An 18228-nucleotide genomic window follows, 5' to 3' on the forward strand; every position below is an offset into this window, starting at 1 on the left:
AAAATAAGTTTATGAATCGAATAGTAAATAACATCTGATTGACATGAAATTTGATATATGTTTTAAAAACATAAAAAATATGCAATTCAACGGTTAGGTTTTCAATATGTACTCATGTTACTAAGTTTGTAGTCAAATATTGTCCTTAAACTTTGGTCCCCTTAACAATATATTAGGCCCTTACAAACAAAAAGGAAAAGTACAAGAAAATTTTTATCAAACTAAAATTTTGAAAGATATGTAACTTGTAGAATTGATAATGAGACTACCATTCAAAGATTTCAAAAAAATAAAACTCATAGAAGACAATTGTAAGATTTTATGTATTTGCTTTTTTTTTTTTTGGGGGGGTCAATATATCTCTTTCTATTAGATTTTGTACGATTTAAATTTTATAATGACCACCCTGGAAAAATTTTCTAGAGCCATCGCTGGAAGAGGTGTAGAGAAACTAATGTGTTTGGCTCTCACAATAAAGGCACAATTCTCACACATTCAAGATGGGTGTTTCTGATCTATAAAATCCTAAATCTCTAGGTGAAAATTCGTGGTAAAAGATGCACAATTGGTTCAACAAATTGAGTTGTCAATGTAACTCACAGGTACGCCCACTCGCGAGTTCTCCAACTCTAACAAACTTTTGAACTTCCTTTCACATGCTCCTCACACATGTCAACTCACAGGTGCTGTAGTCCCAAGTTACTCGCAAGTCAATCCCGAGTTCCACTAAATGTGCAAATCTTCACCAAATGTAGACTAAACTCATATACAATAATTTCCACAAAAAACATAAGGAAATAAATGCATGAATTACTCTTAGTAGTAGTATTTTAGTTGTAGAAGTACCACTGCACACCCTTTATGTGATGGTCACTCCACAAATATAAAGTTCTTATGGGGTGGGGGACAAAGGCTAAGGGAAAAAATGAGATGACTTCCACCTGGTGCATTTACAGGCATAAGCTGATGGGACTGACGAACTCACCATCTGATGGGACTGACGAAATCACCTTTCTTGGACGACCTCATCGAGACCAATGAGGCTGTCCTCTGAGACGAACTAACCACATCTCCATATCACTGACGAAGGTAATAAAACCATTCAATACAGCAATAATGTCCCGAGCGATTACAAGACCAGCTGTACAGATCGTTGGATGCCTCATTAAGGCACACATTACTAAGCATGAGACGTTACCAAAAAAGATATTAAAACCACATTAACAACCACAACGGCTAGGGGCTGTGGGAGCATATATAAAGCCCTCACAACACCAACACAAGGTACACAGACACACCTCGAAGCATTTCTAGTTATTCTAATACTTTGTTATTTCCTCAAAATTCTCTTATACTGACTTTGGCATCGGAGACGTTGTGGCAGGCACCACACCGGTGTCCACCTTAAGGGAGCTACCTTACCAATTTCATAGTGACACCGACGAAGTTACGGCTCCATCTGGACAAACCTACAAGACTGACGATTTGCACTTCATCATAAGATATAATAAAAATCGGGTAAATGAAAGCTTATAAGATAATATTTAATTTATTTTGAATGTTTTGACTATAATAATTAAATGAATCACTTGACATATCTTCAACTCCTAGAACGGAATTATTTTGATATAATATATGATGTTCTTAATATGACATTAACTGCTTTCATTATCATGTAAATTTGTAATTTTTATAATAAAATTTATAATTGTTTTTTGATTCTCCGTTCTTGTGTGTGTATATATATATATATATATATATACATTTCCAATAGAATTTTTGATCTATGACATCTTTTTTATAATGGTTACTTTTTATTATCCGGCTAAAATACTAATTAGTTTTTAATTTATCAATTAAGCTAATTAGGACCTGCTATTATTTTTCATCTTTTTAATATCAATAATAATAATAATGAGAGACTATGCCCAAGAGGGTTCCTGCTAGACATTTGGGACAAAATGGGCTTCTGCCCTTTTCAGGCAAATTAATTAGTTTTTTGCCCTTCTTCCCAAACTAAATAGGGAAATGCCCCTCTTTTGAAACTCGACTTTTTCAAAATCGAGTTAAGCCCTATAGTGACGTTTTCAAGGACCTATAGTAACGTTTTGAAATTTTTTTTTTTTTTTTTTAACTCGATTTTGAGAAAGTCGAGTTTCAAAAGAGGGGCATTTCCCTATTTAGTTTGGGAAGTAGGGCAAAAAGCTAATTAATTTGGTTGAAAAGGGCAGAAGCCCATTTTGTCCTAGACATTTGGCCTAAAAATAACTGTTTCGCATAAAAAAATCCAGATGATGATAGATTAAGATAGTGTCATCTTACAAAATGATAAAAAGCTTGGCCCTCACTGAACAGGGTGGCCACGAATTTGACTGTAGTGAAGTCTTATGATTCACTATCAACTTAGCATCCTCGTCCAAAATTATACATCTAAAGACAAGAGGATTATAGTTTTTTTTTTTCTTTTTTTTGTTCCAAATATTATAAAATCATCGATATCACAAATTTGCTAAAAATATTTTAAAGATAGGCGAAGCATTTTGTTTGATTATTTTGCATGTTCAGTTCATTCAAAATCTTTGAAATAAATAGAAGATCTTTTAGAGTTTATGTACATGCACGTACGACATATCGAATTTCATCAAATAAAATTGATTAACATCTTTTGGATTGTGTTGAAAGTACATGCCCTCCTCAACAACAACTGGGTGTTAAGCGCATGGCATGCATTAGGCATCAGGACGAGAAATTATACAGTCCTCACAGTAGATCACATCACTTGTCCACCATTCCACTAAAAGACTCCTACTTGTTTAAAATTGCCGAGTCAGTAATCAGTTTCTATTTAAAAAAAAAAAAAAAATTCTGAATCAGCAATTTTAAATAGGCAAGAGTCTTTTAGTGGAATGGTGGATCACGTCACTTGTGTACCTTGAGGACTTTATAATTTCTCCATCAGGACAGGCTGCTATCATGTGCAGCACAAATACAAACATCGAGGACAATTACAATCCAGTGCAGCACAACCTGTGTTGCACAACAGGAGAAGACTCAAAGGGAAGTTACAACAAGATGGAGTCATGAAGTTGTAGAAGACTTAATAGAATCAATTCCACATTATGATCAGATGATTAATTCTATTCAAGTGATGATGTGATTGATGTACACATGTAAGTTAATTGTAACAAACTTCCCTACAAATAGGGAATTAGTTATTTTTCTATTTTAGCATCAGCTTGTATATAAAGGTAGGATTAGAAGCAAATGTACATACATTCATTCACATTCAATAAAAGTCAGTTTCTTTTTAGAGAGAAAGTCCTGAATTTTACATGGTATCAGAGCTATGGTTGCTTTTTCTTCTAGAATCTTCTGCTCAGTTCTTTCTCTCACCTTCAAGGTCCTTCAATGGCTTCCTCAGAAACTGATGCTCCCTCTAAGCCTCACAACACTCAATCCACACACACAAATACAAACTCTAATAGTAAATCCAATGCTCCTAATCCATATTTTCTTAGCTCTAATGAGAATCCAGGTAACATTCTAGTCACTCAGCCCTTGCTTGGCATGAGAAACTACCACTCTTGGTCCAGAGCAATGGTGCTTGCTCTTACCACCAAAAAGAAAATTGGCTTCGTGAATGGTAAGATTTCAATACCAAAAGTTGATTCACCTCTGTATGAGGATTGGCAGAGCTGCAACACCATGGTACTTTCATGGTTGATCAACTCTATGCACATTGATGTCTCTAACACATCATGTACTATGAAACAGCTAAGGAGATGTGGCTTGAATTGAAGAACCTATTTTCACAAGGGAATGGACCTAAGATCTACAACTTGCAGAGGGAAATTTCTCATGTTTCTCAAAATCAAATGATAGTTACTGAGTATTACACCAAATTCAAGCGATTGTGGGATCAATTGCTGAATTTTGAGCCATTTCCAGAATGTTCTTGTGGAGCAATGAAGATCATGAGTGCTTCACATGATATAGCCTATGTAATGAGGTTCTTGATGGGATTGAATGAGAACTTTGAGACTTTACGGAGTCATAACTCATGTATGATCCTTTTCCCTCAATGAGCAAGGTTTATTCATTGGTACTTCAAGAAGAATTACACAAGAACATTGGACATGGAAGTTCAGCTTCATCAAAATCTGATGTAATGGCTATATACACCAATTCCAAAGGAAATTCCAATTGGAATAAAGGTAATGCAAAGAAAGACAAACCTTTTTGCACTCACTACAACATGCAAGGGCACAAAATTGAGAAGTGCTACAAGTTGCATGGATATCCTCCAGGTTACAAACCTAAAGGGAAGGCTGGAGCAAATGCTAATGTCAATCAAGTTTCTTGCAATTCTGTTAATGGTGTAAAGCAGGCCTTAGTGCCATCAAATCAGTGCCCTATCTCTAAGGCACAATGTGAGTAATTGTTTGCTTTCCTCAACTTAGGAGCTATTGTTAGTGATGCACATCATGCTACAAGTGTGAGCACTTCTTGCATTGCCACTGGTGGTGAAAGAGCTTTTGGTTCAGCTTCTGATGTGGTTGGTACTTCTACACAAACCAATCTCAACTTCAATTCACCTCTAATGTCAAGTACTAATTCTAATATACCTTTTGTTCCCACTTTAGAGCATTCTATTTTTTCAACTGAGATTGTTGATAGGAAAATCTTTAGTGAAACTAATTGGGTTATAGATACAGGAGCAACAGACCATATGGTCCACTCCATATCATGTTTTACTTCTGTTACTGCCACACTTAATACCTTTGTTAACCTTCCAAATGGTGAAACTGCATTGGTAACACATGTAGGAACTGTGAAAATATCAAAAACACTTATACTTGCCAATGTTTTGTGTGTTCCCTCATTTAGATTTAACCTTCTTTTAGTTAGCCAATTAGCAAAAACCATTCTCTGTTGTCTCATTTTCTTTGGGAATATGACATTGCTCACTGGAGCACAATTGGTCTTGGTAGAGAGTTCAAAGGCCTATACTTGTTGAAAGAGAGTTTATCAACCTCAAGAAATTGTTTTTCTACAGCTGGTTTTGTAAATAATCTTGTTGTTCAGCCAAGTATTTGGCATTTCAAGTTGGGGCATCTATCAAATACTAAATTGGCTTTGATAAGAAACAATAATGTATCTCTTTTAGACACTAATAGAGAGATTCCTTGTGAAATCTATCCCTTGGCCAAGCAGAGAAGGCTCCCTCTTACACCTAGTACTCATATTTCACTTGAATGTTTTGATTTAATCCATTCTGATTTGTAGGGTCCCTTTTCTGCTCCTACCATTGATGGCTGTAGGTATTTTCTAACCATTGTGGATGATTGCTTAAGGTGTACTTGGGTTTATTTACTCAAGCATAAATCTCAAACTCAACCTACTTTGGAGCAATTTTGCACTATGGTTGAAACACAGTTTTTAAAAAAGGTAAAAACCACAAGAACTGACAATGGTACTGAGTTTATTATGTTTGATTTCTTTGTCAAGAAAGGTATCTTGCATTAGTTAAGTTGTGTTGAAACTTCACAACAAAATGCCATTGTGGAAAGAAAGTATCAACACATCTTAAATGTGGCAAGAGCTCTTATGTTTCAATCCAACATGCCCTTGCATTTTTGGGGGCATTGCATTCTCACTTCAGTCTATTTGATAAATAGAACATCTTCTACATGTTTAGCTCATAAAACTCCATTTGAGGTTCTTTTTGGTTATGCACCAAGCTATGGTCATTTGAAAGTTTTTGGTGCCTTGGTTATGCTTCCACTCTTTCACATAATAGATCCAAAATTTGCACCAAGAGCAAGAAAATGTTTTTTCTTAGGATATCCTTTAGGTGTTAAAGGTTACAAAGTGTTGGATTTAACTACCAAAAATATTTTCATCTCTAGAGATGTAGTTTTTCATGAAACTGTTTTTCCTTTTGGCAATGCTATTGCTAATTCTGCAGATCCTTTTATTTCTAAGGTTGATACCACTTCTGAAGGGTGTTTAGGTCCATTTGTTACTCCTATTAGCATACCAAACATGCACACTAATCAATGTGAGACTTGTCCTGAAACTATTCTTTCTTCTTCATCATTATCATCTACTCCAATATGTTCAAATCATGATCATTTGCCTAATCCTTTGCCATCTGATTCCACTACTGTTTTATTGGATTATATACCTTCTATTGTCACTAACCCTGCAGTTGAAGATCAACCACTCAAAAAGTCTACTAGAGTTCATAAACCACCAATGTACTTGCAAGATTATGCTTGCAATTCAGCCTCTGCATTATCACTTGCTTTTGCTGGTTGTCACCCTCCAAGGTCACCTACTATCATTTAGATCCTCAATACAAATCCTATCTAATGACTATCAGCCAAGGCCATTCCACACCTTAGTATTTTTCTCAGGCTGTCCAAGATCCCTTGTGGAAGGAAGCCATGGAAAACGAAATTCATGCCTTGGAAACAACTCAAACTTGAGTTCTTACACCACTACCCCCTGGTAAAAGGTCAATTAGTTGTAAATGGGTCTATAGGGTGAAGCTTAACCCTGATGGCAGTGTGGAAAGATAAAAGGCAAGGTTGGTAGCTAAGGGATACACTCAAAGAGAAGGTCTTGATTTTTTGGAGACTTTCTCTCCTGTAGCCAAGACTGTCTCAGTAAGGGTTCTTATTGTCTTGCTTCAGCTCAAAGGTGGCCCTTACATCAACTTGACATCAATAATGCATTCCTTTATGGTGATCTTGAAGAAGAAGTATACATGGACTTACCACCTGGTTATCACAGTAAGAGGGAGTCCACTTCTTCAGCTCCTACAGTTTGCAAATTGGTCAAATCACTTTATGGTTTGAAGCAAGCTTCTAGGCAGTGGAATGCCAAGCTCTCTACCACCATTTCAGCACTTGGTTTCAAACAATCATAGGCAGACCACTCACTCTTTATTCATTCCAATGGTTCTAATTCTACTGCTTGCTGATCTATGTAGATGACATGATCATCACAGGTAATGATTCAACTTGTGTGGCCAATCTGAAACAGTGTTAGACCAGAAATTTGGTATCAAGGATCTTGGCTCACTTAAGTATTTTCTAGGGCTTAAGATTGCTAGAGGTGCTAAAGGGATTTACATCAATCAAAGGAAGTATGCACTTGATGTGCTTAAGGAAGCAGGTATGCTTGGTTGTAAACTTGCCAAAACACCAATGGAGCAGTAGCTAAAGTTGTCTAAGTGTGATGGAGAGTTGCTCAAAGATGCAGGATAGTATAAAAGGTTGATTTGGAAGCTTATGTACTTGACCTTAAGCAGACCAAACATAACCTATGCAGTGCATAGGCTTAGTCAATTCTTGGCTCAACCTAGAGTTCCACAAATGAAGGCTGCAACCAGAATTCTCCAACACATTAAAGGCACACCTGGTCAAGAAGTGTTTTTTTCCAGTAGATTCAGATCTACAGTTTAAGGCATTCTGTTATGCAGATTAGGCAGGCTACCTTGATACCAAAAAATCCTTGACAGGATATTGTGTGTTCCTTGGTGATGCTTTGATTTCTTGGAGATCAAAGAAACAAGGTATAGTTTCAAGATCTTCAGCAAAAGTAAAATACAGATCTATGGCTACAACCACATGTGAGGTGACTTGGTTATTATATTTGTTAAGGGATTTACATGTTCCACATCAAAAACCAATGTTGCTTTACTGTGATAACCAGGCAGCACTGCATATATCACCTAATCTAGTGTTCCATGGAAGATCAAAACATAATGAAGCATGATTGTCACATAGTGAGGAATAAAATTTTGGATGGAACAATTAAGACCTTTTGTGTTTCATCAAGAACTCAATTGGCAAACATTTTTACTAAGGCACTTGGTGTTGAAAATTTTTTGAGATTACTTGCTAAGTTGGGGGTTATTAATATTTTTAGTCATCATATTCAATATCCAGATTCCACAAAGGAAGCTGAGGAGAGCAAGGAAGCACAAGCAAGAGATTTGCTCTTGAGGGGGAGTGTTGAAAGTACATGCCCTCCTCAGCAACAACTGGGTGTTAAGCGCATGGCATACACTAGTCATCAAGACAAGCTACCATCATGTGCAACACAAAGTGCACTCATCATCAAGGCATGGTACAATCAGGTGCAGCAAAGAGTGCACCTCAGCATCAAGGACAACTGCAATCCAGTGCAGCACAGCCTGCGTTGCATCATTAGGAGAAGACTCAAAGGGAAGTTACAATAAGATGGAGTCATGAAGTTGTAGAAGACTTGATAGAATCAATTCCACATTATGATAAGATGATTAATTCTATTCAAGTGGTGATGTGATTAATGTACACGTGTAAGCTTTAGGTAGTTTCTTGATTGTAACAAACTTCCCTACAAATAGGGAATTAGTCATTTTTCTGTTTTAGCATCAGCTTTTATATAAAGGTAGGATTAGAAGCAAATGTACATACATTCACTCACATTCAATAAAGCTCAGTTTCTATTTAGAGAGAGAGAGTCCTGAATTTTACAGATTGGCTTGAATAACTCAACCCGTAGAGTTTTTAAAATTATATTCCTCCTTCAAGAATATGGAAATGGAATCAATAATTTAGAAATATACTAAAATGGTGATAATTAGTGTTTATTTAAATTATTGGATACGTGATATGATCCAATTTACTCTGACAAACTCACAAACAAAACAATACTTAGATGATGGATGCATGATGTAATATCCAATCAATAATGGCTTCCAACTCTTTAATAATGTTAGATATAGTTTCTCTTTAGATTAGATATGCTTACGTCATGTGTGGAGCAAGTTGAGCCGATAAAAGCAATATGTATATGGGTGGAATCCAGAGAAGGCCTCCACTTTTACTTTAGTTTATATATTTAATTAATTAATTAAAATTAAATCTCAATTATGAATTTAAATTATATTCTAGTTGCACTCTAATTTTGTGTCATATGTCTGAATTATAATTTTATTTCAAATTTATTCGTGCATATATTAGAAATATAAAAATACTCATATTTATATGTGTTTTTGAGTATTGTTAGTCATACACATACATATACATGAGTTATATTCAAATTTTATTTCTTATTAGCATGTAACCCACACCATGCGTGGCTAAAATTCTATATGCACTAAGATTTGTAGATCATTTACCTCAAAAAAAAAAAAAAAAGATTTGTAGATCATATGTTTATTTTAATCTCTTTTTACACTTATTTTGAATATTCTACCATATAGTTTCAAGGAATTGTTTTGATCTTAACTAACCTATATATACTTACAATTTGGTTAATAATAAATATTTTATTTTTTGTATTAAAATGAAACTTATCAATTGCCCATATAGTGTTTCCAACATATTACATTGTTCATAAACTGGCACATATTATCTGAAGATCAACTTTAAGGTAGTTTAGATCACATAGGTATTTATACTCCAAAAAAATTGCTAGATTAGGTGCATGATTGTTTTTTTTTTTATATGGTTCATTTAATATTAGACCCTTCATTTTTTTTTTCAATGAATAATTAATTTGGCATAAAAAATAAAATCTTAATTTGGATATATGATACAAAATTGGACCTTAATTGAAATCCAATTTAGAATTTGTTTGGATTTTTTCTCAGCTATATATATATAAAGGACAGTCACGTAACGTTTTACTAGGTATAGTTCATTTTGGTGTGATGATTTGGCTAAGTTGTACTCAGGAAATAATGAGACCATCACTAAGTTTGCATGCCATGACAACTCCTTTGAAAAAGTATTAGGATTCTCTTTATTTATTTATTTTTCAGATTAAATATTAAAAATATAAAAATGTATCTAGTGCCACATAACTTAAAATTTTAAATAGTGTCAAATTTTAAATAATGTGACATTATCAGACCTAAAAGGGTCTATCAATCCTTAATCCTACTTAACTTCTAAGTCCAATCCTACCTAGTGTGCAAGCAAAGGAATTACAATTCTACTTGTATGACAAATGTTATAACCCTAGTTTAATGTATGGTTATTTTAGAGTTTAGCCTACTACAAATATCCTACTATGAATTCATTCTAATGCATAGAGTTTAATAGTATACATGTAGTTATCAAGCGCTTTTCATTGTGGATGTAGGCCTCTAAGATTGAACTATGTTAATATTTTCTCTTCTTCTCTATAACTCCTTTAGTTCATCTTCATATTTTGTCATACACTTTTTCTTGGTATCAAATGCCTTTTCTAGCATGGCATTAGAGCTTTAATTTATCTTTTTTTAATATTGTATCAAAGTTAATATGGAATCAAAGCCTTTTTTTTAATTCTTAAAATCCCAAGGAAAAAAAAATTATTTTCTATATATTACCCTCAATTTAGTTTTTCTTTCTCTTGATAATATTTTCTAAAAGAAATAGACGATTAGGCATTTTGCAAATTTGCTACATAAGCCTTACAAACTTATGTCTAAAACTCTAAATATGAGATAAAAAAATAATTAAGAAGGATCCGTTTGGATTGAACTTATTGTTGCTGAAACTGAAAACTGAAAATACTGAAGCAAAATTATTTTTAAATGTGTGAATAGTATCGTGGAACCCATTTTTAATATTTTTTTAACCTGTAAACAGTGCCAAACAGTGTATGAACAGTATTCAACAGTGTGTGAACAGTACCCTTGTCCCCCTAAAGCAGAAACGGTGCGAAAAAAAAAAAAAAAAAAAGGTAAAACGCAAAACGTGAACGTAAGTTTCAGCTGAAACCAAACAGGCACTTATTATGTTTTCACTGATCACATTCACAGCATGTTAGTTTATTAGTGTTTGGTAGTACAACTAATAATATTTTTACTTTTTTATCCAATATATATATTCTTGACATTGCTGACTTACCTCCCATCACAGCTAAGTCATGATAACAAAAATCTATATAATTAATTTCAAGTTGTTTATGCAAACATTGTTTAATGACACAATGTCAAGTCTCCTCGATAATGCCAGAGCAACCTTATTCCACGACTGTACATATCAGACAAAGAAATTAAGTCCCTATAAAAGACTTTATCAATCCACTAGCTAGGAATTTAAGCAATCATGCCCTACAATTTATTTCGTACAATCGATTTAATACTTTGAACTCTCATATAAAATGGTGGGTTAGTCTGATCTCTCGTATAAAGGTGGGCCCCATAAGTAAGGTTCACAATTATATGAGAGGAGGATTTATTATATCAAGTACCTTGAATAATTTCACCTCTACATTGCTTGGATTATTCAATCTTGTGTTATGATTATGTATTATGTAATTATATACAATAGAATTAGATTTCTAAAATACTCCTCTCTAAGGGTTGTACAAGACCAAATTAATAGATAGACCTACACATACACCTAAACTCAATTCATGCATCTTGAGAAAGCCGAAACATATTTTGATGACAACTATGAATTTAATCTGCATTAAGAAGAGTCTTAAAATAGTTTCACCAGTAGTCTTATGTAACTTACATTGAAAATTTTAAAACAAAACAATGTTACATGTAATGTAATCAGCAGCTTCTTCTTCTTGACTGACTTTGCCATCTTTTATGTGAAATCAATAATTAAAGTGGCAATTTGGAAACTGTAGCAATCACCTAGTGTGTCAAATTTCAGCACTTAGCACGCGAGGACTTGCAATAGTGGTTATGTATGCGATAATTCGTATGAGACACAAGAGTTATTTAATGGCGTGGGATTGTGGGAATGCATTATTGTATTGTATGCTTTTCATTTTATATCTTTGGCTTTAAAGATGAATAGATTGAAAACGAAACCATTTTTATTATATATAATAACTTGAGAGGGATGGAAAAAAGAGTCGATGATGTAGCAACGATCACCTCCTTCTAAGTGTCAATTAAAAGAACGGTTTAGTTTTGTTAGGTAGGAAAGGTCCAATTAGACTCGTTCTGCACTGAGACTAATCAGAGGCTCTATAATAATGCCAATTGCTTTTGCTATAATGGCGTGCGGCGACACGACGAAGTTGCGTGTGTTATGTACTTAATAAGTGACACGGAACTCTGGAAACCACCAATCTTCTCATCTTTCTTTTTCTTCTGCTTGTCTTTAAGTCTTTACCCCTAACCATTTTTCTCATCTTGTTGACAAAGACACATGGAGATGGAGATTCTTCAATTATTTCTCTCTCTCCAATTCCATGTGGTTTCGATGCCAATTTGGTTTTCTTAATTCTTTAATGCTATCTAATCGTGACCCCATTTGCTTTTCTTGAATGACTTACTGTTAAAGTTACTGGAGCCTTTTTTTTAATTCGTAGATAAGAAATCTTTTTTCTTTCTTTCATCTTTGGAGTAAAAAAATAGTCAAAAACCTATCTTTTTTTTTTGAAACTTTCCAAAACCTATCTTTGGTTGACAATATTGGGATCCTCTTTTCTGTAATATAATAAATTATCTAGAGCATCCCACTAATAATACATTGACGGTGTCTCCTTTTACGGGTTTAGTTGTCTCCTGTCCAGTGCAGTGTGTACGGTGTTTGTTGTTGGAGAGGTTGAAAGTTGAAACGGGGATCAGAAGCATCTTTGTGGGGTTCCAAATGCACTACAACTCTAGTTTTAACTTTTAAGAAGGTGGATGGGTGTTTTTCAATTTTTTTTTTTTTTTTTAAATTACTTACAAAAGTCGGCAGGAGATATTCAAACTATAATTCTCTGACATTAATAAAAAAGTTGGTAATTACTAATTCTACTAAACTCAACTGAATCATAAGAATTTTTTTTTTTTTTTTTTTTTTTTTTTTTGGTGTCAAAAGAGCATAGAAATAGATTAAGTGAAAATAAAAATGAGTCTGTATCACACATTTATTGCCCTGTCAATAAACAGTTGGTTATCTACCATAGTCGGTGGGTAATAAATAAAATATACAAAGAAGCAAAACGAGAGGTGTCAAATTTAGCCAATGCATCGACACACTGGTTAGTTTCTCTAAAGTCATGCTCAATTCGAGTCTTTTGGATGATCTTCAATAGGTTCTTGCAATCAATGAGAAGGGGTTCTAATAGAAGGTTAGCAGGGAATTATCCATTAGTTGCACAATAGATAGAGCATCAAGTCCAATAATCAAGCTAGTGTTTCCTAGAGTTGACACCAAAATCAATCCATCTCTAAAAGCCCACAGTTCAACTATATGCAACTAGTAGTAGGCCTAACCTCCAAAATAACCCCTGACCCAATCCCAATCATTGTTACGGATGAGGCCTCCACCACCAATACTGCCTAGGTTTCCAATGGCAAATCCATCTGTGTTGAGAGAGAATCAACTCAAGGAGGGTTTTTGCCAAGACACATGGATAATAGCCTTAGTTTAAGGGGATTATGAAGTGTAATAATTTTGTTTTGTGAATTATAAGACTCTTGATGTCATATATATATATACATACATATATATATATATACACACACACAATTACCCATGTAATGTACCAAAAAAAAAAAACTTAAGATAGTGTGAATTTTACTCTTTCGTGTACAAAAAAAAAAAAAAAAAAAAAAAAAAAAAAAATAGAATTTAGTTGTGGTAGAATTATAAATGTCTTGAAATTGAGCTAATAAGTTTTTTCCTAAATTAAACTATCTTTTTTTGAGAAGGTAAATTAAACTATCTTAACAATTAACAAAATAAACTATTTTAATAATTAATGAGAGAGTCACCAGTGGGTTCTAGTTAGCTCAATTGAAAAAGTTTTTTGTGATTGAATAAAAGATCTAGGTTTGTACCTCACTTAAACTAAAAACCAATTGGTATCTTAGTTTGGTGATAAAATCATGAAACAGATGTCATAAATTGAAATTCTATTGTATCTATCCAGAGAGAGAGAGAGAGAGAGAGAGAGAGAGAGCCACTAGATAACAACAATTAAGGTTTAGTTTCTTTCCAAAAAAATTGATATTATTTGGCAGAATCACGTGATAATTAAATAGGATATCTTTATGATCCAACTTTTATTTAATATATATATATATATATATATATATATATATTGTAATATGTGTGGTAATCCGACTATGAAAGTGCAAGACTGAGAAATGATTTGGGAATAAAACAGATATTTTTTAGGGTGTATATATATATATATATAATTGTAATATGTATATTGTAATATGTGTGGTAATCTGACAATGAAATATGTGTGGTAATCCGACTATGAAAGTGCAAGACTGAGAAATGATTTGGGAATAAAATAAATTTTTTTTTTTTTAGTGTTTGTTTGGATTGCACTAAAAACAGCAGACGTGCGCGTCTGCTTTTTTTGTGTGGGTCTCGTGCATTGTTCACGGAACCAGTAAATACAGATTTTATCAAATTTTTTTTTAAAATTAGGTCTTACGGTACTATTCATATATTAAAAAATTATTTTGTTACAGTATTTCTAGTTTTCAAGAATAAACGGCATCAAACAACCCCTTAGAGTTTCACTCAAAGTGAAATTAGAAATGAAAGGATAGGTGAACTTTATGTCTGAGGATTTTTAGAGTTACTAAAAAGTTGGCTGGATCAAGATCACAAACAAATTAACAGAATTATGCACAAAACAGATTTTTAACTGCTAGTAACTATTTAACAATTTTTTTTAGGAGTTGTCTCTTCATTAGTGACCTTTAAAAAAAAAAAATTATTGTTATCTATTCATTTCTTATGTACACAATCATATTCAGTTTTTTACTACGATTTTTACACATACTCAAAAGTCCAATGCCATCCAATTGGCTGAGTGACCCCACTGTACACTCTAGGATCATCGTATATATATATATATATATATATATATATATCCAACAAAACATAATATTTTTTAATAGGGACCGAATAAATATGAGATTAATTACAATTATGTCACTACCTAGTGTAGTATATTTTGTTCATTATCAATTCTAAACTTTTTTTTTTTTTTTTTGTGTGACAAAAGTGATAGAAAGATATGAACCCTAAATCTCTCATCAGGTGTAACAAGGTTCTTAACAAGTCCAAAACCTAAAAAAGAAGAAGTTACAATAAGTTTAACAATTAATCATAAAATTTAATTACTTTATTATAAAAAAATCCTTTTTGTAAATATAAGTTGGAGCATTATAGCCAATCCCTTTATTGAGTATCATGTATTCATATGGATGATATTGTTATAGGTGTTAGCTGTCAGGTCCATATAAGGATAAGATTTTCTTTTTTTCTTTTTTTTTTTCGGGTTGGGGGGGGGGGGTTAGGGAAGGCGGAAGACATTCAAGAAGGATGAAAATCATAAGATTGTTACACATTTTTCTCTTTATCGGATTGGTTTGGCTGTTGTGTTTTTTTTTGTTGTTGTTGTTGTTTTTCTTTCTTTTTTTTTTTTTTTTTTTTTTTTTTTTTTTTTTTGGGTTTGGCGGACATGCCTGCTGATAGAATGCAGGCCCGATTTTGATTACTGTGCCATTGGGCTTAAAAACAAGGCCTAATGCATATTTATTCCACACGGTTTAAAAGCCCAGCTTGATCATGTAAATAAGAATTTTTTTTTTTTTTTTTCCTAAAATATTATGGGTAAACTACATATTTGATCATTAATATTTCACTTTATCTTAATTTGGTCCCTAATGTTTCAAATGTGTCAAAATAGTTCATAATCTTTTGATATTTGAGTTAAAATAGTTCTTATCATTAAGTGATAAATGTAAAATACTTAGGATGCGTTTGGATAGTGTTGGAAAGCATTATCCGCGCTTCTACGTTTTTTCTTTTTTTGAAGCGCGTTTTAGCCTAGAAACACATTTCTAGTGGGTCCTGTGCACTGTTCACAGGACCCACAAATCTATTTTTTAAAATAAATTTTTCATTAAAAATGAATTCCACAACACTATTCACACATTTAAAAATTATTTTGTTATAGTATTTTCAATTTCAGTAAAATAAGCGCTATCCAAATTGACCCTTATATGGCAAACGGTAATATTAAAATGTTAATTTTTATGCCACCTATATGCCTCGTGGGCTAATTAAGAAACTATTTTTTTTTAATTAAGAAATAACAAAAATAATTCATTTTTCTTTTCTTTTCACTTGAATTACAAATCTTATTTCTTTTCTTTTTTTTTTAGAAACTAATCTTATTTCAAATATGAAAAACTTTGCTGTCTAAAGACTAAAACTGAACTACTACATTAAACTCACTAAAGCTTCTTCAGGCACAATACAATCCAAATCTAGATACCATAACAGACCAAGTAATAAAAAAATATACTTCAAGGATGCAAAATCAAATCAATATTCTAAAACCAAGAATTCAGTTAGATCAAAACGTAACTATTCCTTACGAGAACTTCAACATCGTCTTCCTCCTTCCTAGTTCCTTCCATCTTCAATTACTATAGAAAAAGATACCATCTGTGGCTCTAGTGAGCGGTGCTCCTCTCCCCACCCAGATCGTCGGTCCTTTCTCTCCCTTTTTGGGTCACGCGTTGTCTCTTAGTAGTTCTATTTGTCCTTCTCTTGGGTCAATTTGCCACAAATCGATGGTTGGCTAGGCCTTTTTTTCTTGCGTCATCTTCGGAACTCAATGGCGCCGTGAAGCCTCTCTATCGAGCCCTTCTAATGGCATTGCGCAATCGCGGTGAGGGTTTTGGGTTCTATGTATTTAGTATTTACGGTGCTAAGAGCATCCACAACCGGTTTTGCTATCTCATCTTATTTTACCATTCCAAAAAACTATTTTATCAATTATACCATACCATTTTACAATACACCCAGCATCCCAACTTTTATTTTCCTATTTTACCCATTAAAATAATATTTCTACACAATAAAATAATATATCCCACAATTACCATCAATTATAATACAACACATTATTTATTCTTTCCCTCTCTTTATTTCTGTTCAACAACCACAATCACCACCACCGCCGCACTATACACACCTGACACCACTACCACCACCACCACCAGCAACCCATAATCTACCATCAACACCCAAAAAAAAAAAAAAAAAAACACCCAATCAGCAAACCCACGCCGCCACCCACTGACCCAAAACCCACTCCAACGGAGCCACAGACACCCACCTACTGTCGGCCCACCAGCCACAACTACTTCCACCACCTCCACCACCTCCACCGTCGGCCCACTAGCCACAACCACAAACCCCAATAGCTGAACCAAAAAAAAAAACACAATCCAACGCCAACACAGCACAGCCACCACCAACAAACCCACAGCCACCATAGAACAAACTCACAGAACACCACAAAACAAACCCACAACAACAAATCACAAATCAAACCCATGCCACCAAAACCCATGCCGATCGAATCACAAATTAAGCCCAAACACTGAAACCACACACTGATCTCAAACATGTGGCATCCTTGTTGCTGCGTGAGAGAGGCTGAGCATGAGGAGTAAAAAGTTAAATGGGGCTTGAACGGACTGGCTTGAGTGAATCGGTAAAGGGATCAGAGCACCGATGCCTCGTCGGAATCACTATCGAAGAGAGAAGCATCTAACTTATCGGAAAGAGAGGGGCATCGGAGAGAGCTTGGGTCTGAAGAGAGTAGAGAGCAAATGAGAAAGAGAGAAGGAAGAGAGAGAAAAGAAGAGAAATAATGAGAGAGGAGAGGAGAGGAGAGAGAAATTCCCGGGTTAAAAAGTATTAAAAATTTATTTTTTTTATACCATTCAACTACAGTACCATCTTACATTTAAGATGGTACTGTAGCTATATGTCAAAAAAAATTTAGCCTTTTGGCATATGGCCTTCCCGTTGCTGGCGTTTTTTGGGCTTGCATGCCAAATGTTCCTTACATTTGGCATATGACAAGCCCACTACGGATGCTCTAATGGGTTGGATCTTGTAGAGCAGAGATAGATTGGAACTTCGTTGGGTTCTTTAGTCTGCTCGCAAAAACTAGTTGTTTGATTTTGTGTTGATGTTCATTGGGTATTTGGTTAGATTCTTGCTTATAATGTTTCTCTGAGAGATTGTATTGGGTTAAATTTTTTGTTGTAATTATTATTTTTATTTTCTAGCAATAAAATGTATGCAGATTTCATTGAAAAAAAAAAATGAAATCAAATTAATTTTGAATGGGATTTTCGGATTTGAAATCATATTAGTTTTTTTTATTAAGTGAACAAAAAAAGTGAATTTTTTTTTTAATTTAAAGAAAAAGTAGATATTTTTTAATTAA

The 18228-nt window shown here is 33.8% G+C and overlaps 1 protein-coding gene across 1 annotated transcript; it reads left to right on the forward strand.

The window, feature by feature from the left end:
• The first annotated feature begins 3408 nt into the window (after positions 1–3408).
• On the forward strand, positions 3409–6351 carry LOC115953608. Its single transcript, XM_031071347.1, has 6 exons — positions 3409–3643; positions 3775–4001; positions 4091–4376; positions 4461–4813; positions 5287–5317; positions 5969–6351. The coding sequence occupies exons 1-6, from the start codon at positions 3409–3411 to the stop codon at positions 6349–6351; spliced, it is 1515 nt and encodes a 504-aa protein (XP_030927207.1).
• The last annotated feature ends 11877 nt before the right edge of the window (positions 6352–18228 follow it).

This window comes from Quercus lobata, chromosome 1, assembly GCF_001633185.2.
Source record: "Quercus lobata isolate SW786 chromosome 1, ValleyOak3.0 Primary Assembly, whole genome shotgun sequence".
NCBI classification, from domain to species: Eukaryota; Viridiplantae; Streptophyta; class Magnoliopsida; order Fagales; family Fagaceae; genus Quercus; species Quercus lobata.

What these genes read in the sequence shown, in the direction of transcription:
- LOC115953608 (XM_031071347.1), top strand. Translation starts at nt 3,409, where the DNA reads ATGGCTTCCTCAGAAACTGATGCTCCCTCTAAGCCTCACAACACTCAA. An exon ending in CTTCACATGATATAGCCTAT is followed by an intron (nt 4,002 to 4,090) that starts GTAATGAGGTTC and finishes TCAATGAGCAAG; the next exon opens with GTTTATTCATTGGTACTTCA. An exon ending in CAAATGGTGAAACTGCATTG is followed by an intron (nt 4,814 to 5,286) that starts GTAACACATGTA and finishes TCTGATTTGTAG; the next exon opens with GGTCCCTTTTCTGCTCCTAC.